This window comes from Jaculus jaculus, chromosome 4, assembly GCF_020740685.1.
Source record: "Jaculus jaculus isolate mJacJac1 chromosome 4, mJacJac1.mat.Y.cur, whole genome shotgun sequence".
NCBI lineage: Eukaryota > Metazoa > Chordata > Mammalia > Rodentia > Dipodidae > Jaculus > Jaculus jaculus.
The window spans coordinates 169984328-170005267 of NC_059105.1; the positions used below are offsets into that span (position 1 = coordinate 169984328).

The following is a 20940-nucleotide window of genomic DNA, read 5'->3' on the forward strand; positions in this document are numbered from 1 at the left end:
CAAGCAAGTGCCTTTAACCATTGAGCTACCTCTCCAACCTTCGGCACTGGAATTTATGATTAATAACTTATAGTTTCTGGAAGCAGCTTTATTCCTTCATGTTGGGGGACTTCATTTAAATACTTTGAAAACATTTTATCATTTATTTACTTTTGGTTTTTCGAAGTAGGGACTTGCTGTAGCTCAGGCTGACCTGGACTTCACTCTGTAGTCTCAGGGTAGCCTCGAACTCACGGCGATCCTACCTCTGCCTCCTGAGTGCTGGGATTAAAGGCGTGCACCACCATGCCCAGCTTTCATTTATATATTATTTTTGCCTTTTTTTTGTGTGTGTGTATGTGTTGTATACATATGTGTGTGCCCATGTGACAGCCATGTGCTTGCTTGGTGGTAGGGTGTACTCACCTGAGGTGGCCACAGGGGGAAGTTGGATGCCTGGTTTCATCACTCTTCTTATTGAGGCGGAGCCTTTTACTGATCCCAGGAGGACTTGCTGTTTCTTTCACAATCTCCAGTGATCCTTGGGTTTCTGTTCCCCTGTGCGGCTGGGTTACAGATGAGGATGTCCATGCCCAGCTGTTTATATGGGTCCTGGGGCTCGAACTCAAGTGGCCTTTCCAGGTCTCCTCAAATCCTCATGCTTGCACAGAAAGTACTCTTCATTACTGAGTCACCTTTCCATTCCATTCAAATACTTTTTTTTTTTTTTTTTCTTTTTGTGGTAGGGTCTCACTCTAGCTCGGGTTGACCTGGAATTCACTATGTAGTCTCAGGGTGGTCTCGAACTCATGGCGATCCTTCTACTTCTGCCTCCCGAGTCCTGGGATTAAAGGTATGCGCCACCACACCTGGCTTCAAATACTTCTTAAAAATTTGTATTTTACTTGGCTTCCCATGTAGTATGTTACCACGTGGCTTATTCACAGATACTTACTTGTGCTTCATTACCCATCACCCCTTGCTTCATTCACCCACCTCACCCCACCCCGCCTAAGCCTTTCCCTCTTGCAGTTATCCCCACTGCTTTATGTCCCACATGTTCTGTACTGCCCAGAGCCCCTGCCCAGCCTGTTTCTACCCTCTACAGGCATGCCAACGTTCTAGACAGCCACTAGTCTAGAAATGCGAAGCTAAGTTCTGCACGTGAGAGAGAACACACAACATTTGTGTTTCTGAGCCTGTCACCTCACTCAGCATGACCTTTTCCAGTTCCATCCGTTTTCTTGCAAATTTCCTGCAGTTTCATTTTTCTTCACAGCTGAAAAAAAAACTCCATGGTAAATGTGTACTATATCTTCATAATCCATTCATCAGTTGCTGGCATCTAAGCTGGTTCTATTTCTTAGCTGTTGTGAATAGAACATCAATAAACATGGCTGAACAAGTATCTCTTATGTCGAGTACAGAGCGCTGAGGGCATATGCCCAGGAGTATAGCTGGCTCATATGATAGACTTATTTTCAGCTTTTTGAGAAACCTCCACAATGTTCTCTATAACGGCTGTGCAAGTTTACATTCCCATCAGCAGTGCATGTGAGTCCCTACCCCACACTCTCACCAGCATTTGCTGTCTTTTTTTTTTTTTTTTTTTTAATGTTAGCCATTCTGACCCAAGTGAGATGGAATCAACATGGTTGTAGTTTGCATTTCCCTGATGGCTGAGGGCGACTTAAAAATATTTACGAGCCATTTCATCTCTTCTTTTGAGAACTGTCTGCAGTTCTGTAGCCCATCTTTATTAGGTTGTTTTCTTTCTGCTCAGATGTGGGCCCTTTGTCAGATATGTAGTGGCACTGATGTTCTCCCATTCTGTAGGCTACCTCTGCTCTCAATTAAGTTTTCTTTGTTATACAAACTTTTTTTTTTAATTTCATGATGTCTCATTTGTTGATCATGGACCTGATTTCTGGAGTTCTATCCAGAAAGTCATTACCTATGCCTGTATGTCAAAGATATTTTTGAATAAACCAAGTAAGTATATTTTGCATAAAGAGTTGCCTTTATAAGCACCTGTGTAAACTTTTCTTATATCAGCAATATTCAAAATAACTGATTGAGAAATACTTCATTTTCATTTTTGTTTTAATTTTTTTTTCGAGTTAGGGTCTTACTTTAGCTCAGGCTAACCTGGAATTCACTATATTGTCTCAGGGTGGCCTCAAACTCATGGCAAGCCTCCTACCTCTGCCTCCCAAGTGCTGGGATTAAAGGCGTGCGCCACCACACCTGGCTTTGTTTTAATTTTTATTCTACATAAATAATACACTAGACGTCATATTATCAATTTAAGGGACTTTCACATCTCAGCTGTGTGAAAAGTTGTTACAAGTTTTAATTCTTTTTAGTAACAATAGTTTTGTCTTAGCTGACCATAAGGGGGCAGCATAGGTATGTTCGATTTACCTTAAGAAAAAAACCACAACTGTTAGCATAGCACATGGCTTGTTTAAATAATGTCAGGTTCAGTAATTGATTTGCTTTGCGTGACTAAACTCTGGTAGTAAATATAATTAACATTTGCATGGAAATGATAATTGCTTCCTGTGTGACATACACTTTTCTTTTTAACATGTATTTGACACAAAATAACTGCATCTACTAAATTACCAGTGGTAAAGTTGTAACTTCAAGTTACTATTAATTCCCATCCTAGTAAATGTTTTCTTTTTACCCCCATTTGTTTTCTCTGTTGCTCTCTAGACATGCAGCTTTAAAAAAATACTTATTTTTATTTATTTGTTTGAGAGAATGAGAGAGAGAGAATGGGCACAGCAGGGCCTTCAGTTACTGCAGATGAACTCCAGACACATGCACCACCTTGTGCATCTGGCTTAGGTGGGTCCTGGGTAATTGAACGTGGGTTCTTAGGCTTCTCAGGCAAGCACCTTAATTGTTAAGCCATCTCTCCAGTTCCCCCTAAACTAAAATACTGAGGGAGTTTTGGGCAAGCTGGAGTAACTTGGTAATACTACACTTGATAGCATGTTGACAGTTTCTTGATTGTTTTTTTGTTTTGAGATTGCTCTTAAATTCCTGGTTCCAAGTAATCCTCCTGTTTTATTTTCTTGAGTACTTGTAATTACAAGTATGTGCTGTTCTGTCTAGCTCAGGAAGCTATTTTTTTTTTTTTTTGTTTATTTATTTGAGAGTGACAGACACACAGAAAGAGGCAGATAGATAGAGAATGGGCATGCCAGGGCCTCCAGCCGCTGCAAACAAACTCCAGATGCGTGCGCCCCCTTGTGCATCTGGCTAACATGGGTCCTGGGGAATCAAGCCTCAAACCAGGGTCCTTAGGCTTCACAGGCAAGTGCTTAACTGCTAAGCCATTTCTCCAGCCCACAGGAAGCTATTTTTGAATAAGCCAAATAAATTTTAGTTAATACCCCTCTATTTTATACCCTTAGATAATCATATTTGCCAAAATAAAGCTTTTCAGGGCTGGAGAGATGGCTCAGCAGTCAAGGCACTTGCCTGCAAAGCCTAACGATCCGGGTCCATTTCCCTGGTACCCACATAAAGCCTGATGCACAAAGTGGTGCATGCATCTGGAGCTCGTTTGCAGTGCTTAGAGGTCCTTGCTTGCATCCTCTCTCTCTCTCTCTGTCTGCCTCACTCTCCTTACAAATAAGTAAATAAAATATTTTAAAAAACCTTCTCAAAATATGAGTTATTTTTCAACTTGTGCTCTAGACCTACAAAGAACTAGCATATGCCCAAGAAAAAAAGAATAAATATGTTCTAGCTGACAAAGAGGACATTTTTTTGGAAGAGAATAAAAACTATAAAATAATTTTGAGTAACACAGTAAATGTTAAGGAGTTAAACTGTCTAAAAATAGTTACAAATAGGAGACTCATTTAATTTCTGGGTCACATGAGAATTCACATTTCAAATTGCATTTGACAGTGCTAAGATGACTGGGTTATGGTTACTGCTGAACCTTGGGATGAGGTGTAAGACCACTGATGGTCTCCTGAGATTACAGATTCACCTAACTGTTAGAAATGAGTAAGTGTGCACCCTCAAGTACCTACAAATACCTGCTTTTCAGATGTCATCTTGCACAGTAGAACCTGGACTTTGGGGCTTGCTGCTGGTATCAGGTTCTGGCTCAGTTCTGGGACCTTGGTTTCATTGCTTAAGGGTTCTGAAAGGTGGGAGAAATGATTGGAACTTCTTTTCAGAGTTACTGTGAGCTTACCCGAGATGTTAGAGTCAACTGTCGCAGACAGTGTGTGTTCCAGAGTAAACTTGCTCTGCTGTGAAGCCTTGCAGGGTTCTGTCTGCACATTGACACTGTCCTTGGGGGGTGGCAGGGCAGGAAGATGATGTTGACTCTTCCTGGGAGGCGTCCTGCTGCGTGTGTTACCTGGTTACAAAGGTGAATATGCGTTGCTGACGTGTTTTAGAATTGCTTCTTATTCATAAAGGCCTTCTGAACTTTTTGTGCAAAATAATCTTAGTTCTTTACATCTCTGTGTTGCACAGTGGTGATATTCTGAATTAAAATTTGAATTTTGAACCTGTGGATTAAAACGTTCTATTAAAAACTTTGGGTATAGAGACATTATACTGATACTACAATACATTGTTAAATATAAAATTAAAATTTTATTTGCCTTTGAGAGGTTTGGATGAAAATGTTTTTTCTATTCTGAAATAATGCTAGAAAAAGTTTATTTCTGTACTTTTGTTGTTTTTTTTTGTTCAGCTCAGGCTGACCTGGAATTCACTATGGAGTCTCAGGGTGGCCTCAAACTCACAGCGATCCTCCTACCTCTGCCTCCTGAGTGCTGGGATTAAAGGCGTGTGGCATCATGCCCAGCCTTTTCCTTTGTTTTTGCTTGCCTTTATTTTTAACTTTGATTAAAACACACACACATAGGGAATGTTTAAAATCCCTGTATTCCCTTGTATTCTCTAACACCCCCACACTCATTTCACATCTTTCTACTTTTGTGCAAAGGAGAACCTTGTGTCAGGGAAAAGCCTGGGGTTTCCTTGAGAGACGACAGCAGGAAGTGCTGCTTATAAGCTAGATGGGCCAGCAGATGTGTGACATGGCTTTGTTTCTGTAAGCATTCTGTCATCTTTTTGGGGTGAATTTCAGAATATACTGTCTTCCCCTTTTCTTTACAGAAACTGACCTGGAAACGCCTCAAGACTCAGGAAGTTTTCCTTCTGGGTATTTCTACAAAGACCAGTGGAGGCCTAGGGAGTTTAAGATGCGCCAGTTCAATGACCCTGACAACATTACAGAGTGCTTGCAAAGAAAGATGGTGTATTTATTGGGTGACTCAACAATCAGGCAGTGGTTTGAATACCTTACTGCATTTGTTCCAGGTTGGTGCTTTGCTTTCAGTTTCATAACCGTTTCCCACAAACACAAAAACCACTTATGTGCCTGAAGAAAGGCGTCAGGCAGGGAAGCAGTAGTCTCCACAGGGAACCTAACTCCAGAGAGCTTGTACTGAGAGGCACAAGGTTGTCATTGAGGCTCATCCCACTGACCCAACTCTGTGACCTTGGACCCAACCATATGTTCTCAGGGCCTCGCTTTTCTCTGTGTTGGGTGAGACAGCTGAACCGTGTTGTCTCATATGTGTCTTTGACTTGTAATATTATGGAATTCCAGTTGCTTTTCTTCTAGTCTGTTTGGTACAGTTCCATTGTTACAGAGAGTTTAGGTGGAAAGCAGCAGCCGAATGTACATTTTAATGGACTGAGCCTCCCACTGGTGGTGTTTGTATGTGTGTGTGGATGTGTGTGGATGTGGGTGTGTGGATGGAGGCCTGAGGTTGACGGCAGGTATCTCCCTCTGTTGCAGTCCACCTTTATGTATTGAGATGGGGGCCTCTCACCAAGCCCAGAATCTAGCTAGTCAGCTTGTCCTGGATATGCCTGTCTTTGCCTCCTGTGTACTGGGGTTGCAGACAGACCAGTACTCAGCATTGGTTTTGGGGATCCACAGTTGGGTGTCCATGCTTGCATAGCAAATGCCTTACCGACAACCATCTCCCCAGCCCCTGGAGAAGACTTTTTGATGATTATGTATACAAGGCCTTCTTTCTTTTTCTTTACTTTCTTTATTTTATTTTCTTTATTTATTTTGTTTTCAAGGTAGGGTTTCACTCTAGCGCACACTGACCTGGAATTCACTATGGAGTCAGAAGTTGGCCTGGGAACTCATGAACTCACGGCGATCCTCCTACCTCTGTCTACTGAGTGCTGGGATTAAAGGCGTGTGCCACCATATCTGGCTCTTTTTTCTTTTTAAAAATGAGTTATGTTTTTGATAATTTTATACATGCCTTAATGTATTTGGATGTCACGCACCACCACCCTTTCTTGTTCCTTCCCCCTCCTGTCGAACCCCTTCCTCTTCCCAAATAGCCAAGTAGCTTTCCTAAGTAGCCCACTTTCCTGTCTTCCAAAAAAAAATTCTATTTATTTATTTATTTGGGTGGGGAGAGAAAGAATGGGCATGCCAGGGCATCCATCTACTGTAAACAAACTCCAGATGCATGTGTCACCATGTGCACCTGGCTTATGTGGGTCCTGGGGAATCAAACCTTGGGTCCTTAGGTTTTTCAGGTACGTGCCTTAACCACTAAGCCATCTCTCCAGCCCCCATGTCTTTTTTGGTGACTCACTTTAGTTTGGGTTGCTTATGTGAACACAGTCTGTACTCCCCTCCCCATCAACTGTTAACTGTCATTAGCTCCTTAGGGTGAGACCTCATGAGCCTTTCTCTCATCTGTGGCAGAATTATAAAACTTTGGAGAAGGAAAATATTTTGTGTGACATGATATTTGATATATAGTTTGTTGTCTTAAAGCAGGGTTTTAAGATGCTTGCAGTGGCTTGCTTAATATTTTCTGTTTCTTCTTTTTGAGCAATTAAGACTCTTGTATTCATACCATCTGTGAAAGTAACAGTACTATTTGAAGTAGGCTTAGACTAGTTAGGAATTAATATTGTAGTCTTTAGGGCAGTCACTATAAAAGAGAAAATAAATATAACTAATATGTTAAGAGAGGAAAATTGACTCTTTTTAAAAAATTATTTACTTGAGAGAGAGAGAGGAAATGGGTGTACCAGGGCTTCCAGACACTGCAGATGAACTCCAGATGAATGCACCACCTTGTGCATATGGTTTATGTGGGTCCTGGGGAATCGAACCTGGGTCCTTTAGCTTTGTAGGCAAGTACTTTAATTGCTGAGTCATCTCTCCAGCCCAGAAATTGACTCTTGTACAATACTCTCTTAAAAACACAAAGTTCAGTAAGAAAGTGGAAACTTGAAGTAAGAAATGGAATAACAACAACAATAAGGTACTAGCAAATATGCTACATATTAGTCCAACTGCACCAGTAATCACTTTGGGTACTAGTGAGCTAGTATACCAGTTAAATGACAGAGAATGTTAGAGTGGGTCAAAATACAATACCCAAATATATGTTGTCTATAAGAAACTCTCTTTTTATTTATGAGAGGGAGTTACTTCAGGGCCTCTTGCCACTGGAAATGAATTCCAGATGCATGTAGCCCTTTGTGCATCTGTATTTATGTGGATACTGGTAAATTAAACTCTGGGCCAACAAGCTGTGTAAGCAAGTGCCCTTAACCACTGAGCTATCTCCCCAGCTCAAGAAATTCACTTTAAAGATATATGTAGCTGGGCGTGGTGGCACACGCCTTTAACTTCAGCTCTCCGAAGGCAGAGGTAGGAGGACTGCTGTGAGTTCAAGGCCAGCCTGAGACTACACAGTGAATTCCAGGTCAGCCTGGGCTAGAGCCAGACCCTATCTCAAAACAAAAACAAAAAAACCCAAAGATGTATGTACATTACAGGAAAATGAATGGAGAAAACACACTACACTGAATGAAAGAAAGGCTGTTTATATTCATTTCAGCTGGAGTAGACCTCCCTGCAAGAAAAACTATAAGGGATAAAGGAGATTGATTCTTCAAAAAAAAAAAAAAAAAAAGGCAGTATTAACTCTCAACCACAGAGTTACATAATTTGTAATGATTTAGTTTCCTATTTCCTTTAATATCAATGATAATGTTGACTGTTTGGATCATTTTCCATCAGACCCTTCACAGATTTTTACCTGATAAAAATAAAGCCTGTGTGGGTGCTTGATCTTAATCAAAAGAATATGATAGCTTGGGCTTTTATGCAGTTTAGGGATGGAAGCTAAGGAGTCATGAGTTAAGTGGGCAAATTTAGAAGAGAAGCTTAGGATGGCAGGAAGGAAAAAGTGAGACCTGCGGTAACCGTTAGGTGGAATATAGGTCACACGTTCTGACGCTGTCTTCAGAACTGACTGCACACTCTGACGTCCGTCTGAGCTGACGTGCAGTACCTAAATAGTGGGCACTGAATGGGTGCTCAGGAAATGTGAATGGAATTGCATTGCCAGCATTTACTTACTCTGTTCTCTGTCAGGCATTTAGGGGAGTAGTAGTGAGGGATATGACACAGATCCGTTTCATTCATGGGGCATATGTCAGTTGGTAAGCTGTATTTAATTCCCCCCACCCTGGGAATATTTATTTATTTATTTCTGAGACAGATTCCTATTGTGTAGCTCTGGCTGGTCAGGAGCTCTCTTTGTATACCAGGATGGCCTCAGTTCTCTTGCCTGTGCCACAATTAGCTGTTGTTTAAAAAATTATATATAAATTGTACAAAATAATGGGCTTCATTTTATTTATTTCTTTTTTCTTTTTTTTTTAAATTTATTTATTTATTTGAGAGCGACAGACACAGAGAGAAGGACAGATAGAGGGAGAGAGAGAATGGGCGTGTCAGGGCTTCCAGCCACTGCAAACGAACTCCAGACGCGTGCGCCCCCTTGTGCATCTGGCTAACGTGGGACCTGGGGAACCGAGCCTCGAACCGGGGTCCTTAGGCTTCACAGGCAGGCGCTTAACCGCTAAGCCATCTCTCCAGCCCTCATTTTATTTTTCATATATGTATATTATAGTCGAGTTGTTTATCAGTAACAGTAGCTCTTACTGGTTTCTGAGGTCTTCAGAATAGTTCATAAAAATTTGACCTTGAAAAAGCCTTGTGTGGTGGTACACGCCTTTAATCCCAGCATTTGGGAGGCAGAGGTAGGAGGATTGCTGTGAGTTCGAGGCCAGCCTGGAGCTATAGAAGTCCAGGTCATCCTGAGCTAGAGTAAGACCCTGTCTTTAAAAAAAAAAAAAGGAAGAATTGGGCCTTGAAATTAAAGTTAGAGGGAAAGAGAGGAAGGTATTCTAAACTGTACTTCTGATTTGGTATTTCTCATACGAGACAAAGTAGCTTTCTTGTAGGACATTAATGTGATTTTTCTAACTATAGGGTAAATTTGAAAATAAAAAACACAGTTGCTTATTGCAAAAAAGAAGCACCTGCTGTTTTTCAGAATTACAATTTAGATTTATTTTTTGTTTTCCAAACAGTTTATTATTATTAGTTTTTGAGGTATGGTTCTCACTGTAGCCTAGGGTAACCTGGAACTCACTCTGTAGTCTCAGGCTGGCCTTGAACTCAAATTGATCCTCCTTCCTCTGCCTTCCCAGTGCTGGGATTAAAGGTGTGTACCACCTTGCCCAGCTTAAAAGTTTATTATTTCCTAATTTATTTTGAAATAGGATCTGTATGTAGCTCAGGCTAGCCTTGAGCTCACATTTCAGCAAGAGGAAGCAGTGAAAGAAAACAGCAGGAAAAGGGGCTAGCTATGAGATCTCTAGGCCTAGCCATGCTCCGCCTCCGAAGGCTCCACAGCCTCTCACAGCAGCGTCAGGGGAGACCAGGGTTCAAACCCACGACACTATGGGAGACATCTGATGTGTGAGCAGTAACGCATAATACCCTCCAGGCTCATCTGTGTTGTTGCCAGTGACGGATTTCCCCAACAAGAGGAGCTTGGTTATGGATATTTGCTTATAAAGCAGAAGCTATAGCCCTGTCTTAGAAAATACAGTATTCTTCTGTGAGAAGAGTAAAATTTGGAGGGGCTGGACAGATGGCTCAGCGGCTAAAGGTGCTTGCTTGCAAAACCTGATGTCCTAGGTTCAGTTTGCCAACCACTCACATAAAGCCACATAGTCATTTGCTTGCAGCAGCACAAGATCCTGGCACACATACACACAAAGAGACAGACGGGTGTGGTGGCACACACCTTTAATCTCAGCACATGGACTCAGAGGTAAGAGGATTGCCTGTGAGTTTGAGGCCAGCCTGGGACTACATAGTGAATTGCAGGTCAGCCTGGGTTAGAGTGAGACTATCTTGAAAAGACCAAAAACAAAGAGGAAAATTTAAAAGAATAAAGTATAAATGCCAGGTGGTTTCTTAAATATTCAATGATCAGTTTAAAGAGCAAGATTTTTTTTTTTTTTTTTTTTTTTTTGCCTAATTGAGGTTTTTGAGACATAGAATCTGTCATTGATGGTATTACTCATTATATGATGTTTGTTGGGTCAAATGCTCTACCACTGAGCTATACCCCTTGTGGGGTGATTTGGATGAGGGTCCATTGACTCACAACAAAACATGAAGGGTCAAAGACATGGGTTAGTCACTAAAGTGTTTGCCTTTTAAGCATGAGGACCTAAGTTTGATTTTTGGTACCCATGCAAGAGGGATGGGTGCAGTGGCACATGTCTAATTCTGGCAAAGACAGGATCCTGGGGCTTGCTAGCCAGCTAGACTATAGTGCTAGGCCAATGAAAGATCTTGTTTTTAAAAAACAAAAGGCAAAACAGCATTCTAGAGGAGCAATACCCGCTTGCCTCCACGTGCACATGCACATGCATACATAGCTGCACACACAAACATGTTCACACATGCATGCAAACATATATATTTAGTATTTTATTTTTATTTATTTGAGAGAGAGGGGGGAGGGAGAGAGAGAGGGAGAGAGAGAGAGAGAGAGAGAGAGAGAGAGAGAGAGAGAGAACGTGTGTGCCAAGGCCTTTTAGCCACTGCAAATGAACTCCAGATGCATGCACCACTTTGTGCATCTGGCTTACATGGGTCCTGGGGAATTGAACCTGGGTCCTTTGGCTTTGCAGGCAAGTGCTTTAACTGCTGAGCCATCTCTTCAGCCCAGACAAATATATATTTCTTAAAAGGATAGGTAGTGCTGAGGAAATGACACTTGAGATTGTTCCGTGGCCTCACATGCATGATACATGTGTACTTATGCATACACGTGCACATGGAAAGAAGTAAAAACAAAATGCAGCATGAAACAGTGAAATAGGCATCCTGTACATTTATATTGAACCTTTTTGTTTTACTTGTGTTTTAAAAACTTTTTTGAAGACACTTGGTAAAGAAATATGTATGTTTAAATTAAATGTTCTCATGAATTTGAGTTTTCCTTGTTCCAGATTTAGTGGAGTTTAACTTGGGCAGTCCGAAGAATGTGGGGCCTTTCCTTGCTGTGGACCAGAAGCACAACATCTTGCTCAAATACCGCTGCCATGGGCCACCTATCCGCTTCACGACTGTCTTTAGCAACGAGCTCCGTTACGTGGCAAACGAACTGAATGGGATCGTGGGAGGGAAGAACACAGTGGTTGCCATAGCTGTGTGGTCTCACTTTAGTACCTTCCCCTGGGAAGTGTATATCCGGCGACTCAGGAACATCCGACGAGCAGTGGTCCAGCTCCTGGATCGAAGTCCTAAGACCGTGGTGGTCATCCGGACAGCCAATGCCCAAGAGCTGGGGCCAGAGGTGAGCCTTTTCAACAGTGACTGGTACAACTTCCAGCTGGACACTGTCCTTCGGAGGATGTTCTCGGGTGTTGGCGTGTACCTTGTTGATGCCTGGGAGATGACCCTAGCTCATTACCTACCCCATAAGCTGCATCCAGATGAAGTGATTGTGAAGAACCAGCTGGACATGTTCCTGTCTTTTGTGTGCCCTTTGGAGACCTAGCCTGTCCTCACAGTGACCAAAGGAAGTAGATTCAGTGACCTTCCTAATTGAGCAGAATTTTAGGAAGTTTGTAATTGGTCCCATGGTGAGATGGCTACCATCAACATGTATAACATTTTTAAAAAAGAGCCATAGTTTGAATAATGATTTATAATAAACTTAGACAATGCAGGCTATATTTATATCTTCCTTTAGGATTTTTCCCAATCTTGACTTTACCATGGTAGAACTCTTACTATGAGCACCTGCACATTGGATTGCCCTTTTAACCACAGATGCTAATGAGTGGGAATCAGTTTTTCCTGAAGTGGAGATTATTGTACTAGTGCATGTGAGAAGTGTTTCGGACGAATTTGGTTGGCATTGGTACGCTTTTAGCTTATCTGGTAAAGGAAATGAACACATCTTCATGAATAGCACAAGTGATCCATCTTTGGGGGGCTGTTGTCTAGAGGGGCCTGTTGTCAGAGCTCCTGGGACTACAATGAAGACTGACATATCTCAGGAGTTTCTCTTGACTTTCTCTTGACCTATCTTTTCTGAATTACTTGGAAAGGTCAATGCTCATGATTCGAATTTTATAGTGAGGTTATTGACAATTTCCTGCTTTTATCTAGGAAAGAAGCAAAAGGAAATGAGAAATCATAAAATCTGTGCTTTGAGTTAATATTTGCATTGGATAATTATTTATTTGATTCAGCTAAATTTTATGTGAGGGATACTTATTCTTGAATAACCACTTTTGAAACTGAAAGGGGGAAATCTAGAAATAGAAATTTATTTTTATGTTCTAAAGCTTGTGGGTCTTAAGAATTGACTCATATGTAAAGAATGCTGTTGACTATCATAAAAACATAGTTTTTTTCTCCCCACCAATTTCAATTGTATTCTTTCTTTTTTCGTGTTTTTCCAACTATGTGTAAAAATTTGAAATAAAAACCTAATCAGAAATAATAAAGTTAGCTATTAAAATCCATGACAGATATTTCTTGATTTGGCCATTAGGTGTCCACACTGACTATGCTTGGGAGTAAGAAGCTGCTGTTTGCTATTTGGTATTCCTATTGGCTATCTTCCTTTTCTTCTTGGCCCTGTGAGTCAAACCCAGGACCTTGAACATGCCAGACAATTGCTGTCCAACTGAAATATATCCTTAGCCATCCCTAATCCATTACTGGTGTTCCAAAGTTTAAAATAAATATCAGTTTTATTAGACTTTAATCTTATCAATTCTAAATGAGGTTAAGCTAAATTTAGGATTATTTAGTGAGTCTGCTTATTTTAATTTTAGCTGTCCCTTAGTAAACATGCAGAGAAACAGGGTGGCTTTGGAGATGACTATGGGTGCTTGAAGCATGAAAAGTAAGTACCCTTGAAGCATGATTTTTTTTTTTATTAAGTAGAAGCTTATAAGGGCACACCATATGTTAGTGCCATACTCACAGGGTCCTCTTCAGTGGCATTGCTGGTATTACCCCTGGGGTTGCTGGTTATGAGATATGAGAACATCAGTCAATCATTGTTGGGGGGCAATGCCTCTGGACATTCCCTTCCACTCTGGCTGTTACAACATTTCCATCTGCTTCCGCAGAATCCCCTGAGCCATGGTGAGTGTGTTTTAAGCCTACTTCAGTGCTGTGCTCTCAGCAGGTTCTGGATTTCTGCCTTGGTGTGTTTTGAATATGGTCCCTGTCTGTCTCCATGACTAGCACTGGTTGACAGGTTTGCCATGGAAGCAGCACTCTTGCTCATCTTGACAATTCCTTTGTGGTTTCACTTGGGCCCTGGCTGATGTGCAAGGGGTGGTTTATTTCCTCAGTTCTTGCTGCCTTCTGAAAAGGAAAAACAGGTTCTCCAAAGGGGAATGAGGTCAGCATAGGTTCAAAGAGATAAGCATTATTAATTAAGAGAGATTTTGATGGGTGTAGCCTAACTTTTGTCTAAAGACTAGTGGGAGCTTCTTGTTGGAGGCCATAATTTTGGTCTCCATAGGATTCTGACTCTGTTCCCACTTTCAGCTGAGGGCTCCTGTCCACTGAATGGATTGCTTAGCCAATCAGAGAGTCACTGGTTACCCACCCACCTAGGATGGGAGTCACTGTCGCACAGGTGTGTCCATCTCTTCAGGCTCATTGCTTTTGTATGGCTGTGTCCCCTGCTAGCACATAGGGTGTTGGCCATTTTCCCCCAGCGGCTCACGCAGCACTTTCCAGCACTATATGGGCAGACCATCTGGGAACTGGCTTCCTTCCAGATTCTGGCTGGATGAGTCAGCAGCATGTTGTGTCTTCGGTGCTAGGGTCTTACCTTTTACTTCAGGCAAGTAATGAAGTGCTTTGACAGAGTTTGTCTTGTTTTGGGGACCTTACAGGTCTCTCTGATCAACAGCTCAATGTGGATTGTAACTGATTTCTGGTTACAAGCTACAGGTAAATGTTTTAGGGTTAGGCTTCATCCCACCCTCTTCAGGACTCTTACCAGACAGTCCTTGCATGCTCCTGTTGAGGGTTGGATCCTTTAGTCTGCTATCCAGGAGAACGGTTTCTACAGAATGAATACATTTTGGATTTAATTTTGTGTGTATCTCTCCCTGCCCTCCCATTCCCCTTCCCTGAAAAATTTCCCTCCCTGTTATCTGACCCTTGAGTTGCCTGTCGGGTCTGCCTGCAACTGGAGGTGTTTCTGGTTGGAACCACAGATGAGGAAGCACACGTGGCGTTTGTCTTCCTGTGCTTGTGTGTGTATCTTTACTTAGTGTGATCTGCTACAAGTCGCTCCATTTTCCTACAAAGTTCATTGTATCCTGTTTCCTTACTTCTGAGTAGAATTCCATTGTGTGTATGTACCACATCGTCATTATCTGATCAAACAATGGCCATGTGGGTTTTGTTTTGTTTTTGATATAAGGTCTCATGTATCTCAGCCTGGCCTTGATCTTATTTATATAGCTGAGGATGACTTAGAATTTTTATCCTCCTGCTTCCACCTCCCTCATGCTGGGGTTATAGGTGTGCACCACAGTCCCTAGTTGGTGCGGTGTGGGGCTGAACTCTTTGCTTTGTCCATGCTAAGCAGGTACTAGGCTCACTGTCACATTCCAACCTGGTGAAAAACATTTAAAGTTGTTCACTGAGTCTGAAGAGGACCAATAAAGTTAAATTCAGTAAGCTGACTTCATTCTTGCAGCACTGGAGATTGAACCTACTAGGGTCTTGTACATGCTAGGCAAGTGTTCTACTGCTGAGGTTCTAGGTCTAAGTTGGCAGCAGCCTGGCCTTGAAATTGCTCTGCAACCCAGGCAGGCCTTTAACTTGCCTCAGCCTCTCCTCCTCAGTAGGAATGGATCATAGGCCTGGGCCACCAAGCCTAGCTTAAGTCGCATAATTTTTAATGCTTTTAAGCTTTCAGTATTCGCTAAAAGTGAAGAATTAGGGACTGTTCCTGCAGGGGTTATGAAGTTGACCTTTGTGACAAAAGGCTCAGGGACTCTGGCATAGCGGTAGGGTTTCCCTTTGGGAAACACTGACACAGTGAAGAGAGACATTAGATGTAGGGAAATAACACTGCTTATTTATTATTTCAGGGGCTTTGTTGTTACTGAATCTTGGTTATGGCTCAGTGGTGCCTGCGATATTAGCACCGTTTTCTACGTCTGCAGAACTCTAGTGTGAGTTGGGCAACGGACATGGGAGTCCGTAGTCGTGTCCACACACAACTACATCTTTGTGAAGAGGGTTTTTTTTTTTTTTTTTTTTGATTCCTAGTAGGCTTTTCTTCAGGAGGGTTGCTGGAGGGGGCTAAGCAGCAGCTTTCCTGGGGAAATTACGAGAAGAAAGAGCACTCATTGGAGTAATACTCCAATACTGCAGCTGATTTCTTACTCAGTTTTTACTTTATGATTTGGGTCTTAAGATTTGGTGACACAGTGTATTGAGGTATCCTCAGGTATTTTCATGTCTTTTGTCTCTGAAAATTTTAATAGACTGAAATATCATCCAAACATTTCTTAGGACAGATAGATACAGGTTGTCCATCTCTCGTCTGAAAATCCAAAGTCCAAAATGCTCCAAATTCTACAACTTTGTGAGCCCCTAGTGTGTAGCAGTTACCATCTTCTGATTTTGTTTTCTGAGGTAGGGTCTTGCTCTAGCCCAGGATGACCTTGAATTTACTCTGTAGTCTCAGGGCAGTCCCGAACTCATGGCGACCCTCCTACCTCTGCCTCCCAAGTGCTAGGATTCAAGGCATGCACCCCCAGGCCCACGCCCAGCTACAGTCACCTTTTCATTGCTGGGACAGAACACTTGACCAGAAGCAGCTGGTGGGAGGAGAGGGTTTGTTTTGGCCTCCAGTTATGAGGGGAAGAGTCATGGTGGGGAAAGCTCTGGATGGCAGCCAGATGTCACATATTGTCAGGGCAGCTCTGACACGCAGTGGGCTGGACTAGTAACCTTTAAGAGCCGCCCCCAGTGACACACTTTCAGTAAGGCTCCACCCGCTGAGCATTTAGTAGGAGCCATAATACAGATACTTGACAATATGGGGACATTTTACATTCAGATCACAAGATATGACACCTCAAGAGGAAAATTTTCACTTGACTTCATGTTATGGGTCACAGTCAAAATGCAGATGCGCTTAATAAGCTACATAAAATATCCAAGATGTGTATGTAAAGTATGAAACAAATTTCCTGTTTAGCTGGCTAATATCAGTGGGCTATGTGTATATATATGTGTGTGTGTGAATATATATGTATAAATGTTTTTAAATCCTAAAAAAAAATCTAAAATCTGCAATAATGGTCCCAAATATTTCAGATAAAGGCTATTTAACCTCTGCAATGATTTCTTATGAAAAATTTAGGTTAGTAGAACATAGTTGTAAATTTTAGCCTATTAGCTAAAAAATAATTTTACACATATATTTCCCATAATAAACATAAAGGGCAGTCACAGTTTTAAAACTACAGAAGCTGGGTTAAGAATACAGTCTATAATTCTGTCACCTGAATACAATGAACATTTAGTGCTTTGATATAGTTTCTTCAAGGTTTTATCATTTTATTTTAACCATATGCAGTTGATCCTGTATATCTGTGGGTTCCCTATCAGTGAATTCAACCAACTTCTGATATTTGGGAAAATATTGTGTCTGTATTGGCCATGTACAGACTTCCTGTCATCATTCCCTAAGCAATCAATGTAGTAAAACATTTATTTACATAGTATTTCCACATTATTAGAGATGATTTAAGGTATATTAGATGATTTTCATAGGTTACACACAAACAATATACTGCTTTCTATAAGGGACTTGAGTATTGACAGATTTTGTTTTCCATAGGGGTTCCTGGAACTCACATTCTGAGCAATCACTGAAATTATAATCATAGAGTACATGTAATTTGGGGCTGTATAAATAAATGTACAATATAAATATTTTTGTATGCTAAATAGCCTTAAATTAAGTATAAAGTTCTGCTTTATAGTAATAGTTTTATTATATCAGTTTGCCATTATGGTTGAATGTTTGGGCTTATATAATAAAGTATTAAAACAGCTGGATTGAAATATGACTTTATATTATGAAGTGACATTATTAATATAACTGAGTGAATCTTGTATTCCAGAACTGAAATGGTTGGTTTGCTGGCACTGTGAAAGGGAGACACGATAAGCAAATTATATTTTATGGAAGTTATCTTTTTTTATTTTAGCAAATAGAAAATGGACTTAGTATTCCTTTGTGATCCATATTACCATTGTGACTGGTTTTCTGTTAACTACCACTTGAGTGACTTTCTGGTTACACATACAGAGTTTTAGAATGATGCATGAGGCCACTGACAGCAAATATGTTAAAAGTTTGCATATTCATGTGCTGTGCATCAGAAGTGAGTCTGTCTCTGGACCTGATAAAAGAACTGGTGGTCCCTGAAAGCTGGAGGGGGGCAGTGGTGCTGCGGAGTGCTGCCTCTGGACATGACCCAGCTGTTCCTGCGCACGGCCTGCAGGGTTTGGGGCCAGCCGTGTTCTTCCATGGATGCTGGGGTAGGGCATGAAGCCCTTATCCTTCCCTGAAAAGTTTCTGGTAGTTAATGGTCCCTGGGAGAGCTGGAGATGTTGTCTTCAGGGGTGTAGAGCCACTGGTAAATTGCAGGTGCCTTGGTAAACAATCCCCACCCACCCCGTTCCTGCAGGCACCCCTAATTAAACTCAGTTGGTCACACACAGTAAAACACACACATACTTATGTATGGATATACACACACACATGTATGTATGTATGTGCATATATATATATATATATATATATATATATATATTTAATTTTTTTTTTTTTCAGGTAGGGTTTCACTCTAGCCCAGGCTGACCTGGAATTCACTCGGTAGTCTCAGGCTGACCTTAAACTCAGCGTGATCCTCGTACCTCTGTCTTCCAAGTGCTGGGATTAAAGGCATGCACCACCACGCCCAGCTCACATACCCATATATTAATGCTACTCTCACTTTTGGTTAGAGAAGCTTCTCTTTTCAGATGGCAGTGACCTCTGGGATGACTCAGAAGTCACCACCGTGTTGAGAAGAAGTGACAGAGGAGTGCTCAGCATTGAAATCTCTATCACACCTTCCAAGGCTTAGAGCCATGGGGGAAGAGGTGGTGGAAAGAATGTAAGGGCCAAAGGAAGGGTAGAACTCCTTACAATGTGCTCCTCCAGGCACAAAATGGCCTGAATATCCATGACCTCACAGTGCCTGACACTACCTACACAAGACCTTCATAATAGGAGGAAAAGATCATGACATCAAAATAAAAGAGAGACTGATCGAGAGGGGGAGGGGTATGGAGAGTGGAGTTGTGAGGGGGAGAGATTAGCATGTTTTCTTGGGTCTGTTATTAAGGATGCTATGAATAGAAGAAAGTTTTTAAAAAAGGACTAGCTGAGAAGAGGTTCAGTGGAAGAGGGTGGGAAAGGGGACAAGAGAAGGTAATGGAAGGGGTTATGATGGAAGTAGGTGTGTTTATATGAAACTTGTCAACAAAAATGTGCTTCATTAAGTTGAGTAAAACCTGTTTCTTGAAAATACACTTTACGTAGCCAGGCGTGGTGGCGCATGTGTTTAATCCCAGCACTTGGGAGGCTGAGGTATGAGGATCGCCATGAGTTCCCAGCCACCCTGAGACGACATAGTGAATTCCAGGTCAACCTGGACTAGAGTGAAACCCTCTCAAAAGACCTCAAAATACCAAAAATAAATAGATAAATACACTTTATGAAAGCATTATATGAGCTGGAGAGATGACTCAGCAGTTAAGGCGCTGGCCTGCAGAGCCTAAGAACCAGGTTCGATTCCCCAGTAACCATGTAAAGTGAGATGCACGAGGTGGCATGTGCATCTGGAAGTCTTTTGCAGTGGACAGAGGTTTTGGCGTCCCCATTCTCTGTCTGTTTCTCTCAAATCAATAAAGCATGATGTATACGCACATGTCTAATTTTCTTTTTAATATTTTGCATCCACTGAGCGCTAGTCAGGCCTCAAGTTGTCATGCTGTCTGCATAGGAAGACATTGGTCACTTCCTGTGCCATTACAAAATGAGTAAAAAAAGCCGCAAAGAGATCACAGCAGCAAAAGTGTTCCGCGGAGAAAAGTGAGACCGAATGCCACAGGAGAACCCCTCCAGCCTAAGCGCGCCCACCCCGCGCGACCTGCGCCCGTCACGGCGCGTTAAGGAACTAGCCGTGCTGCAGCGCCCCGCCCGAGGGACGTGGGGCTCCGGGCCCGGGCTCTCGGAGCGGCCCGGGGATGTCCCCGCTGCCGGGCGGCGCGGCCCGGGAAGTCCCCGCGTGCGGAAAAAGTCCGCGCGCCCGGCCGGCCCCCGCGCCCCCGCGCCCCCGCTGCCCGCCCCGCCGCTGCCCCCGCGCCCCCGCTGCCCGCCCCGCCGCTGCCCCCGCGCCCCCGCTGCCCGCCCCGCCGCTGCCCCCGCTGCCCGCCCCGCCGCTGCCCCCGCCCCGCCGCTGCCTGCCCGCCCCCGCGCCCCCGCTGCCCGCCCCGCCGCTGCCCCCGCGCCCGCCCCGCCGCTGCCCCCGCCCCGCCGCTGCCTGCCCGCCCCCGCGCCCCCGCTGCCCGCCCCCGCTGCCCGCTGCCCGCCCCGCCGCTGCCCCCGCGCCCGCCCCGCCGCTGCCCCCGCGCCCCCGCTGCCCGCCCCGCCGGTGCCCGCCCCGCCACTGCCTGCCCGCCCCCGCGCCCCCGCTGCCCGCCCCGCCGCTGCCCGCCCGCCCCCGCGCCCCCGCTGCCCGCCCCGCCGCCGGGAAGCCCCGCTATAAAAGCCGCGGCTCTGCGCCCGCGCGCTTCACTGACGCCCGGTTCAGCTGGCAACGGCGCATTTGCTTTTACGGATCTGTATGACCTGACTCTCCAAACACAAAGGTATATTTTTATTACTTGATATTTAGTATTTAGTATGAGAAAGTGTCGTCAAGGCTACGCCGCCCCCTCCCCACCCCCTCTCCCTCTGCGCCTTCCTCGGGAGTTGCTCCTCTGCAGTTTGAGTAATAATACTTGCTTTGTGGCAAAATGTGGTGGGGTAGGTTTTGGGAGGGGGAGAGAGGAGAGGGATCCCGGATGTTTCAATGTTTTGGTAATCCCACGAATCCCGTCTGCTTGCCTTAGAGGCTCAGGAGGACTAAGATGCTCGTGGACAGAGTGGGATGGATGGGTGATGAAGGCGCTGTTAATCCAATGTACTAGTTTATTCTTAGCCAGTGATGGAGAGCTTTGACACCCTAAGGCAGAAGTCTCCCAGGAGGTTTAATGTATGGGTTTAGAGGCATTCTTTTCCACCCAGGGTAGGCATGAAATTGTCTTATGTATGAATAGATTGAAATATTTTACACTCTCAATAATTCTTATCTTACTTCCATAAAATTTATGAATGACCATTTTATGAGTGGGAGAAATCATAATTTGATGATTTGGCTGGA

General features: G+C 43.2%; 1 protein-coding gene across 5 annotated transcripts in view; it reads left to right on the forward strand.

Annotated features, from left to right (window-relative positions):
- Positions 1-13669, forward strand: part of Nxpe3 (neurexophilin and PC-esterase domain family member 3) — a 51868-nt gene extending 38199 nt beyond the window's left edge. For all 5 annotated transcript variants that reach the window (XM_045148167.1, XM_045148169.1, XM_045148170.1 and 2 more), the window contains 2 exons: positions 5143-5346; positions 11404-13669. In XM_045148167.1, the coding sequence (XP_045004102.1) occupies positions 5143-5346; positions 11404-11954 (755 nt within the window). In that variant the 3' untranslated portion in view covers positions 11955-13669. The remainder of the gene's footprint in view (positions 1-5142; positions 5347-11403) is intronic.
- The last annotated feature ends 7271 nt before the right edge of the window (positions 13670-20940 follow it).